This window comes from Salvelinus namaycush, unplaced genomic scaffold (genome assembly GCF_016432855.1).
Source record: "Salvelinus namaycush isolate Seneca unplaced genomic scaffold, SaNama_1.0 Scaffold14, whole genome shotgun sequence".
Taxonomy (NCBI): Eukaryota; Metazoa; Chordata; class Actinopteri; order Salmoniformes; family Salmonidae; genus Salvelinus; species Salvelinus namaycush.
Genome location: NW_024058119.1, coordinates 466299 through 478205, shown reverse-complemented (window position 1 = coordinate 478205; position 11907 = coordinate 466299). Strand labels below are relative to the sequence as shown.

The 11907-nt window shown below is 40.2% G+C and overlaps 1 protein-coding gene across 1 annotated transcript; it reads left to right on the top strand.

The window, feature by feature from the left end:
* Window positions 1-6656: 6656 nt before the first annotated feature.
* On the top strand, window positions 6657-11907 carry LOC120036623 (piggyBac transposable element-derived protein 4-like). The gene is made up of 4 exons (XM_038983003.1): window positions 6657-6690; window positions 8083-8197; window positions 10215-11178; window positions 11629-11907. The coding sequence occupies exons 2-4, from the start codon at window positions 8112-8114 to the stop codon at window positions 11905-11907; spliced, it is 1329 nt and encodes a 442-aa protein (XP_038838931.1). The 5' UTR covers window positions 6657-6690; window positions 8083-8111.

The window sequence follows — 11907 nt, the reverse complement described above, 5'->3', positions numbered from 1 at the left end:
CATTACGTGATTAAACTAACTTAATAATGTAACTGTAATTAACTAGGAAGTTGGGGCACCAAGGAAAATATTCAGATTACATAGTTATAATTTTCCTAATATAACTTTCAGATATTTTAATATCTAATCAATTAGTCTTCTAATTAATGAATTGTTCTTTACCTCACGTTAGTCTAATTCCAAACGTCGTAAATTGTTGGTTATTTGCACGAACCCTGTCTTCACTATGAGTCATCCATACATCAATTGTCTTAAATCATTTATTTATTAACTAACTAAATAATCACAGAAATGCACAAACAAACAAGTAGATATGGTTACAAGGAAATGATAGGGGAATGTGCCCTAGTGGGCTAAACCTGCATGGCAGCTTGGTGGACAAAAGGGAAGTGGGGGTCGACTGAGATAAGACACTGCAAAGTTGATAATTATAACAATTGAAATGCTAATCCTTTGCACATGAACGCTCACTCATTCGGGAATAATTGCAATCAATGTACAGTGGGGCAAAAAAGTATTTAGTCAGCCACCAATTGTGCAAGTTCTCCCACTTAAAAAGATGAGAGAGGCATGTAATTTTCATCATAGGTACACTTCAACTATGACAGACCAAATGAGATTTTTTTTTCTCCAGAAAATCACATTGTAGGATTTTTAATGAATTTATTTGCAAATTATGGTGGAAAATAAGTATTTGGTCACCTACAAACAAGCAAGATTTCTGGCTCTCACAGACCTGTAACTTCTTCTTTAAGAGGCTCCTCTGTCCTCCACTCGTTACCTGTATTAATGGCACCTGTTTGAACTTGTTATCAGTATAAAAGACACCTGTCCACAACCTCAAACAGTCACACTCCAAACTCCACTATGGCCAAGACCAAAGAGCTGTCAAAGGACACCAGAAACAAAATTGTAGACCTGCACCAGGCTGGGAAGACTGAATCTGCAATAGGTAAGCAGCTTGGTTTGAAGAAATCAACTGTGGGAGCAATTATTAGGAAATGGAAGACATACAAGACCACTGATAATCTCCCTCGATCTGGAGCTCCACGCAAGATCTCACCCCGTGGGGTCAAAATGATCACAAGAACGGTGAGCAAAAATCCCAGAACCACACGGGGGGACCTAGTGAATGACCTGCAGAGAGCTGGGACCAAAGTAACAAAGCCTACCATCAGTAACACACTACGCCACCAGGGACTCAAATCCTGCAGTGCCAGACGTGTCCCCCTGCTTAAGCCAGTACATGTCCAGGCCCGTCTGAAGTTTGCTAGAGAGCATTTGGATGATCCAGAAGAAGATTGGGAAAATGTCATATGGTCAGATGAAACCAAAATAGAACTTTTTGGTAAAAACTCAACTCGTCGTGTTTGGAGGACAAAGAATGCTGAGTTGCATCCAAAGAACACCATACCTACTGTGAAGCATGGGGGTGGAAACACCATGCTTTGGGGCTGTTTTTCTGCAAAGGGACCAGGACGACTGATCCGTGTAAAGGAAAGAATGAATGGGGCCATGTATCGTGAGATTTTGAGTGAAAACCTCCTTCCATCAGCAAGGGCATTGAAGATGAAACGTGGCTGGGTCTTTCAGCATGACAATGATCCCAAACACACCGCCCGGGCAACGAAGGAGTGGCTTCGTAAGAAGCATTTCAAGGTCCTGGAGTGGCCTAGCCAGTCTCCAGATCTCAACCCCATAGAAAATCTTTGGAGGGAGTTGAAAGTCCGTGTTGCCCAGCAACAGCCCCAAAACATCACTGCTCTAGAGATCTGCATGGAGGAATGGGCCAAAATACCAGCAACAGTGTGTGAAAACCTTGTGAAGACTTACAGAAAACGTTTGACCTCTGTCATTGCCAACAAAGGGTATATAACAAAGTATTGAGATAAACTTTTGTTACTGACCAAATACTTATTTTCCACCATAATTTGCAAATAAATTCATAAAAAATCCTACAATGTGATTTTCTGGATTTTTTTTCTCATTTTGTCTATCATAGTTGAAGTGTACCTTTGATGAAAATTACAGGCCTCTCTCATCTTTTTAAGTGGGAGAACTTGCACAATTGGTGGCTGACTAAATACTTTTTTGCCCCACTGTATATATTTACGCTCAGTGTGTCGTCGTGATCTCTGTTGGAAAGTTTGTTTCTGTTGGAGAGTTTGTCCACCCTCTCTCTCTCTGTCCTGGTTAGGATGGATAGTTCAGAGTAACATTCAGCAATGTTGTTATAGAATAGATGTTTCGGCGGTTGTCGGTCTTCGCGTTCAATGATACCGAATTCCTAGTTGCAGACCAGTAATTAGTATCAAAGATTTGTTCCTATTCTGTCGGTTCGATAGTCTCAGAGTTTAACCACGTGGTATGGTTAAGAATTCAGCAATCGTCTGAAACCTTAGCCTTCTCGTGGTTATCGAGGTAAGCTGGTCTCTACTCAAACCTTAGCCCTCTCGTAATTGAGAAGCATGGTCTAAAGATAAATTCCCAATGTGGGGGTTATATTCGGAAGAGCAAAAAGCGTCTGTCCCACGATGCCAGATCAATGTCTGTGCTCATGGGACGGGCCTATGATTTAGTTAAACTCCAAAGGGAATCGGAGTTTCCTTCGTTAAACAGTTTAAAATCACAAACACAATTTCACAAATAGTTTCATCTTTACTCATTCATTTTATACAACAATTAGATGCAAGCCTCACAACGGAGACTCTTGTATAAACAAGGTTATGGTAATGTGGCTGTATTGTCTCTCATGAGTTTCACAAAATTGTACCAAACGGACCAGTTCGTAGCTGGCTACTTCACCGACCGTTTAAACATTCTCCAGAACATGAATATTGTTCAGTTCTCAAGTTCTGTGAGTTGGAAGAAGTTCCTTTGTTCTCCCTATGAGAACTCACTCTCTCTCTATGCTGTCTGGCCATGAGGAAGAATCTCCTCCAGGAATGTATGACCTGCCTAACAGCAGCCTGGGTGTAGGAGAGAGAGAGAGAGGGGGATGGTCTCTGTACCCAAAGAGGGCAACGTCATGACAACATCATTTTTTGACTACTCAAAATAATGTAAATTGAAATTACATGTTGAACTGACGTCTGTGCCCAGTCGGCCGGTTTGAATAAGTAGCAGGTGTTGGATCAATATCCACCTTAGTAGCTAAGTTTCCGTGCAACTTGCCATAGATTTTCATTTGAATATTCTAAAATCTGCATTGAACAATATACGCATTTTCCCACCAGAAATGTTTCTATCAAAACAGACTTTTTGCGGATAAAAGGCTTTGTGTGACAAATAACTTTTGCTGTTAAATTCCCATGTACTGAATCAAAAATACAGGTTAAATGGGTTTCCATCGCATTTTCAACTCTACTGATGGTTTAAAAGAAACGTTGAGTTATATAGCAAACGTGCTCTTGGCCTGTGCACTGTAGCCAGCAGCTCACATGTACAGTGCGGGTAGGCTACCTACATGATGAGAGTATTATGGATGAGAGCGATATTATTTTATTTGTCAAATGGCAACCAATCATCGATCATCATGTTACCAGAATAAGACCATCAACATTTATTGGAAAGGAGCATCAAGCTCATCACATGCAGTTTCACCACCCTGTGAAGTTCATAACTTATTTAATCTGTAGCCTAATAAACTGCATGGGTTCCCAAGTCAAGTCGTAGAGGGAGGACCACACAACATATCATCACTTGACTTCAAGTTAACTAAGATGTGATGGTTATTATATAAATATTTGCGCATAAAGGAGTTTCTTCCCCCATTTCTCGCTCATAAATGTTTACTGACACAGAACGATCCCACGATTTAAAACAAACAAACAAATCGTCTGTCGGCATTTATAAAAGTGTACAGGCATATCCTGTTTCCGTCAGCCCGGTCATTACTTTTGAAATGGTTGGATCAATATCCACCTTCATGATATGGATGAAGCCTGATTTGGAATATCTGAGTAGTTCTATCTGATGTCATAATACACTCCTCTGATAATCAAGTGATATTTGGTAGGGATGGACGATATATTGGTGAGCATATCGGAATCGGACGATATTTGCTAACATCGGCATCAGCCCGATATATAGTTTACCGCCGATGTGCAAAATCAAAGCTGACGTGCATACCTATATAAAGTAGATGACATAATGAAACGAAAGTAAGTGAAAGAAATAGGTTTTGATTATGTTTTACTGGTAATGGGGACATATGTAAATGCCAACAAAATAACTTTTTAGTCAGTGTGTGTGTGTGTGTAACCTTTAACTAGGCAAGTTAGTTAAGAAGAAATTCATATTTACAATTACCCCGGCCAAACCCAGACGACGTTGGGCCAATTGTGCGCCGCCCAAATAAAGACAATCCCTTGAATGAGTAGGTGTGTCCAAACTTTTGACTGGAAAAAGTATCCACATGTTATACTTCAAGAGTAAATGTATAGATACCTTAAGAAAGTTCATTGAAAGTCACCCAATAAAATACTACTTGAGTAAAAGTCTAAAAGTATTTGGTTCTAAATATACTAATTTTATTCATAATTTTAATTATTAAAAGTTAAAGTATAAATTACTTAAAATTCCTTCTATTAAGCAAAGCAGACGGTACCATTTTCTTGTTTTCGAACGATGTATTTGTGTTAAGTGAGTCCGCCAGATCAGAGGCAGTAGGAAATGACCACGTATATTCTCTTAATAAGTGTGTGAATTTGAATATTTTCCTGTCCTGCTTAGCATTCAAAATGTAACGAGTACTTTTGTTTGTCAAATGTTGCATATAAAATCTTTAGTACCTCGGCATTGTGTTATATGTTAGAATGTCTAATAAACAACTATATTGTATACATTAACAATATTCTTTTGTCAAAATAAACTGCTACCTGCATCTGTATGCAGACGATACAGTTGTGTACTATATTGCCCACCCTGCTGATCAGGCTCTATCTGAACTACAGTATGCTGTCATTATTTTACAGAAAACCTTTACTGACCTTAAATTGTTATTGAATCTGTGTAAAACTAAGTATATGTTGTTTTCTAGAGTGAACAAAAATGGTTATAATGATTGAAGTATATAGTATGTACCTTATATGGTGTATCTGATGTTAAGCTGTCTTTTAAAAAACATATTGATGAGTTAAGATGCTGAGTTGGGGTTTTAGGCTTTCCAATCTGCGTTACCCACTCTAGTCAGCAGATGGCGATTTGAGTCTTTCAGGTGATGCTGCTTGCGTGACGTATAATCTAGTGGACGGAACTGGAGGCTTCTTCAACAGCGACAAAAGGCTTCTGATTCAACCAACGTGGTGGTTTGCTAGCGAACATAAAACCGAAACATTGAAGCGCTTTAGACCAATCTTGTGTATTTTACTCTTAGTGTTTTGAATATAATTCTATTTACTTGTCTACTAGTTCATTTAAATGTAATTTGCTTGTTAAATTAGCAAATGTGGTAAATTGATAACGCACTAGGCTAATCGACCGGAGCATGAGTTCACTAAGCTCGACGGAGAAAGAAGCTCTGGTGAAAGGAGAGGAAGAAGCTTTCAGGATGAAAAAGGAGGAAGAGGAGGCTATCACATTGAAAGAAGAAGAGGATGATATTACAGTGAAAGAGGAAGATGGGAAAGAGGTTGTCAAAGTGGAAGAGGAGGAGGTAGAAGCTTTCAGAATCAAAAAGGAGGAAGATGCTATAACATTGAAAGAAGAGAATGTAGTGAAAGAAGCGGAAGAACCTTTTAGAGTAAAAGAGGTAGATGAGGCTATCTCAATAAAAGAGGAGGATGACGTTTTGGGAGTGAAAAAGGAGGAGGCTGAAGATCAGATTACAACCAGTGAGTACTGTCTTAAAAACAGGGGCACAAACTGCAGTTTTTGAAAAAAAACAAAAAAAAACTTGTTGAACTAATGTGTGGTTTTAAAGGGACATTCTACTGAAGTTCTACACTTGAATATGTTGTTCAGTACTGTAGGAATTGTTTAAGGGGCAATCTGCCATTGGTACATATGTTTTTGGGACTTCGATGTATTGAATTCTCATTCTCCATGTGGTCTACATTAAAGTTCACCTCATCTAATATAACAGGCTTTTAAAATCTACTTAAAATATCAAAGGGATGTTAAAGGCACCCATTTTGTGGAATTGACCCTATACATTTGCAACACAAACAATATTTGACAAAATCATGATGAAAAAGGCCATTTTAGACATATTCATGCCTCTTGATTGTAATAGATGGTCATAAGTTTACCGTCTGTTTGCTGTTCTCGTTCACACAGGAGAGAGACGTGACTATCGTGGATCCTCTGGGGAGCCTCAACAACATCCTGATGCTGACGAGTCAGAGAAGAGTCTCTCCAGATCACAACACCAGATGGTACAGCTTGGTCTGGTCTAGCATACAGCTTGCTCTATCAGGGTCTGGGCTGGATTTCTGTAAAGCACTTTATGACAACAGTGACTTCAGTATCCATAATGATATGTGTCTGTGTCCCCTCTTTATGGTTACCAGGACAACGCTAGCCCTTTCACCCTCCCGGAGTCCCTGTGTCGTGGCTCTCCCGGTAGCGCCTCACTGCTGGGTATAAAGAGGTTGTCTGTGCTGCTGGTGGACTGCAGGAAAACAACGGGGCTGCGTGGAACTGTGAGAGGAGGAGAAGAGAAGAAAGGATCAGATTTGACTCATCAAAGTAAGTGCTGTAGTTTAGTTTGAACAAATACAATAGATCTGCCCACTGGTATCTGTTACCAGGACAACCAGCAGAGTTGGTATCTTTTACCAGTAGGGCTGTCACAGACTAATAAACATCTTGTTTGACTTAGTCACCTGTTCTTTCCACCAATCAATTGGTACACATTTTAAACGTGTGTTTCTATATATACACTACCGTTGAAAAGTTTGGGGTCAATTAGAAATGTCCTTGTTTTTGAAAGAAAAGCACATTTTTTGTCCAATAAAATAACATCAAATTGATCAGAAATACAGTGTAAACATTGTTAATGTTGTAAATGACTGTTGTAGCTGGAAATGGAAGATTGTTTTATGGAATATCTACATAGGCGTACAGAGGCCCATTATCAGCAACCATCACTCCTGTGTTCCAATGGCACTTTGTGTTACCTAATCCAAGTTTATCATTTTAAAAGGCTAATTGATCATTAGAAAACCCTTTTGCATTTATGTTAGCACAGCTGAAAACCGTTATGCTGATTTAAAGAAGCAATAAAACTGGCCTTCTTTAGACCAGTTGAGTGTCTGGAGCATCAGCATTTGTGGGTTTGATTACAGGCTCAAAATGGATCAATTAGCCTTTTAAAATGATAAACTTGGATTAGGTAACACAACGTGCCATTGGAACACAGGAGTGATGGTTGCTGATTATGGGCCTCTGTACGCCTATGTAGATAATCAGCCATTTCCAGCTACAATAGTCATTTACAACATTAACAATGTCTGCACTGTGTTTATGATCAAATTTATGTTATTTTAAATGGACAAAAAAATTGCTTTTCTTTCAAAAACAAGGACATTTCTAAGTGACCCCGAACTCTTGAATGGTATTGTATATCCTCACACCATCCATGTTGTAAACAGCATTCTGCATGAATTCCGACTGAACTTGCAACAAAACAATTTTATGAAATCTAATTTTGTTAGAAATCTAACATTGTTTAACATGGTCAAGTTCGGTTTCTGTGCAATCTTCAGACACTCTAGAAGGCAACCAAACTTGTTTCATCATTCTACATTATGTATTGGCTGTACAACACCTGAATTAGCCCATGAAGGGTCTTGGTCCAATGACCACCTATCGTTTTGAAACCTAGCTAGATAGCCAATGAGCTGGGCTTTCCAGCAGTATGTGAATGCCGTTTGTAGGACAAACAGCCATCATGCTAGAGCTGTGTACAACAGAGTTCATTCTCTGGTGAAAGGAAACAGGACGCACTGTAGTTTACGTTTCACAGCAGTTCCTTCTCTTCTACAAACTTCTCAAATCTGAAAAAGTTAAACATGGCTACTAAGAGTGGAAAAGCTAAATCTCAGTCCAAGTATAAACATTTTGATGATATTATTGCAGAAATTGACCAGGAGAGTGACACAGAAGGAATGGATGAGGACTCTGTGAATGACCACAGTTATGATTCCAGCGCGGAAGAAATGTTTTTGGAAGGAAAAGATCCACTTTTAGATCAGTAAGTAAAATAGGTTTTTGCTTCTCATGCTAATGCAGTTGTTTAAATGGTCGCATATTCATTTGATATTATATATATATATTTTTTTATATATTTATACACACAGTCGAAGTTTACATACACTTAGGTTGGAGTCATTATAACTTGTTTTTTAACCACTCCACAAATTTCTTGTTAACCTCACTAGGGTATGTGGGACGGTAGCGTCCCACCTCGTCAACAGCCAGTGAAACTGCCGGGCGCCAAATTCAAAACAGAAATCCCATCATTTAAATTCCTCAAACATACAAGTGTTTCACACCATTTTAAAGATACACCTGTTGTAAATCCAGCCAAAGTGTCCGATTTCAAAAAGGTATTACGACGAAATCACACCAAACGATTATGTTAGGTTAGAGCCAAGTCACAGAAAAATACAGCCATTTTTCCAACCAAAGAGAGGAGTAACAAAAAGCAGAAATAGAGGTAAAATGAACTTCTCTTAACTACCGATCCCGGATCCGGGTTTGAAAATAGACAACATACGGTGATCGCCACAAATAGTCATATTAAACATTCCTGAAAATACAAGTGTCTCACATGCTTCAAAAGCCTAGAATCCTGCTAATCCAACTGTGTTGTCAGATTTAAAAAAGGATTTACTGCGAAAGAATAGGATGCGATAATCTGAGCTCAGCGCTCCATAACAAACTACTTTTTCAACCAGCACTAGCGTAACATTATCACAGATTGCGTTGAAATAAATCGTTTACCTTTGAAGATTTTGCTCTGTTTGCAATCCCAAGGCTCATTGTTACACACTGAATGGTCTTTTGTTCAGTTAAATCCATTTTTTATAGCCTAACACGAAACATTTTGTGAACGCTTATGTCGTTGAATTTCATTTCATTAAATTTTCGACGAAACATCCGACCTAAATACACTGACTAAACCTGACGTTATCCAGTCATGTTTGGTTTCCTTGCAATCAACTGTTTGTTTTGTAACACAACCAAACTTGATGGGTCATTTCGTGGGACGTATTGAGACGAAAAAAACGATTGGAAGACAACGAGTAACGAGCTCATTGTGCACCAATTATATGACCACTGTCTCGTTGATTGACTGTATTTTAACCCAATGACCACTCATCGTCTTGAAATCTAGCTGGGTAGATAGCCAATGAACAGAGGTAAATGGCACTATCAAATGGTTCTTTGTTTGAAGACCAACCCATACATGAAACGCAGGTGTAACGAGTGTCTTTTACCTTTGCGTTTAGAACTGGAAGGAAGGAAAGTTATTACGCACAGCAGTATTTCGGCAACTTGCATCTTCCGCTGTTTATTTATCCAACATCATGGCGAATAAGTCAGGGAAAGCTAAATCTAAGACTAGATATACGAATGTAGACAAAATTATAGAGGAAATTGATCGTAAAAGTGATACAGAACTGTTTTTTGAGGAAGACTCCATTAGCGATCACTCCTATGATTCTGAAACTGAGGCCTATTTTTTGAACGGAGAGGACATTGTTTTGGACTGGTAAGTTCTTCTCATGCTAATGCCGTTGTTTGAAATTAATAATATAAAATATTATTTTATTTGTTGTTACATTTTATTTGCAATAAAAAGGTAATGAAATGTGTAAATTACACGTTGGCTATTCATTGTGAGTGAGGATACATTTGTATGTATGTGAACGACCCATAGCCTATGTTTGTGTGTGTGTGTATATATATATATATAAATGGAATGGAGTAGAATGTAACAGCAAACCCATACATCTCAACAGAGCCAGCATGCTTTCTCTAATTAGGCTATATATTACGGTTAGAGGGAGCATGGCCGAGGCGCGTGTGTCTGTTGCTACGCCCCACCCCCACATGAAATGGCCTATTTGAGGCAGGCCCACAAAATGGCCAAAGTGAAATGGAACAGCACTTTATGTTCCCTGTACTCTTTATATATGTTTATTATACCTGTTGATACAGGGCTCATATGTGAAACTATTCTAACTGAACATTTTCATTCACAGTGGCACTGATTCCGACTGGGAGCCCCCAGCGCCAACTTGTTCATCCAGCTGGACCCCTGCTGTCTCTGGGCCATCTACAGGTGTGAAGGCACCGACAAAGAAGCGGAAGAGGGGAAGTGTGCCACCTGCTAACAAAGGGACAGAAGGGTGTTGGCACACTGTCCTAGAAGATGATGTGGAGCCACCCCAACCAACTTTTCGGCCGAAAAGGAAGCCAGGACCTCAGGTGAACTCGACCACAACTTACAGCCCCCTTCAGCTTTTTCAGTTGTTTTTCACACAATCCGTTGTAGATTCGCTCGTGTCTAACACGAATAAGTATGGGAAGAAGAAGCAGGCAGGCAAAAAGGTAGCATGGAAGCCCATATCCATGTCAGACTTTTTCTGCTACCTTTCACTGGTCATCTACATGGGGATGGTGAAGCTGAAAAGCCTGACGGACTACTGGAAAATGTCATCACTCTACCAACTGCCTTTTCCCATGACTGTTATGTCCTGCAAAAGATTTCTGGTTCTTTCACAGGCGCTTCATATCAGTGACCCAAAGGTTGATGAAGCGAATGACAAGAAGAGAGGCACAGCAACGTTTGATAGACTGTGCAAAATCAAACCTCTCTACTCCAGCATTGTTGAGGCCTGCAAGACGTACTTTCAGCCAGCCCAGAACGTGTCAATCGATGAGAGGATGGTAGCCTCAAAGGCCAGAATTGGCCTCAAACAATACATGCGAAACAAACCAACCAAGTGGGGTTACAAGCTGTTTGTGTTGGCTGATTCTGTGTGTGCCTACACATGCATTTCTTTTGTCTTTGAGGGGAAGAACAGTTTTGCTACCGGTAAGGGACTTGGCTATGACTCTGTAATGGAGTTATTGGATTTTAAACTGCTAGGGAAGGGCTACAAACTGTTTGTGGATAACTTCTATACAAGCCCTACCCTGTTTGCAGACCTTAGGAAGCGGGAAGTGTGGGCTTGTGGCACCATTCGTACCAACAGGGTGGGCTTTCCGAAGACGAAGGTGAACGACATGCCTGAGCGGGCTGAGCGGGGGACCATGCAATGGATCCGTGAAGATGGCTTGCTTTTTGTAAAGTGGATGGATACCAGAGAGGTGGTGATGTGCACAACAATCCACAAGTCCTTCAGTGGGGATCATGTGGTCAGACGTGTCAAGGATGGTGCCGGGGTATGGACCACCAAAAATGTCCCCATTCCAGCTGCAGTAAAGGACTACAACAAGAGCATGGGAGGTGTGGACCTATCAGATGCGCTGATAGGCTATTACAATGTTCTGCATAAGACAATGAAATGGTACAAGACCTTCTTCTATCATTTCGTCGACATTGCTGTGGTGAATGCATTCATCCTACACAAGGAAATGGCTAAGAGCTGTGGAAAGCCCTTACTCTCACAGAAAGCCTTCAGAGAGCAGCTCATCAAGGAGCTTGCTGGCTACAGCACCACTGCACCACACCCTGTCCCTTCTGCTCCTGCCACAAGTGTTCATCTGCCCAAATATATTTGTGCAGGCATGGATGTGCCTAAGGGCCAAAAGGGCACAGCATGGAGGCGTTGCTGTGTTGTTTGCAAGATGAAGTCCCCCATCACCTGCACCACATGCTCGGTGACCCTCTGCTTTACATCAGAAAGAGACTGCTATGGCATCTGGCATCAGCAGCAGAATATTGTGTAG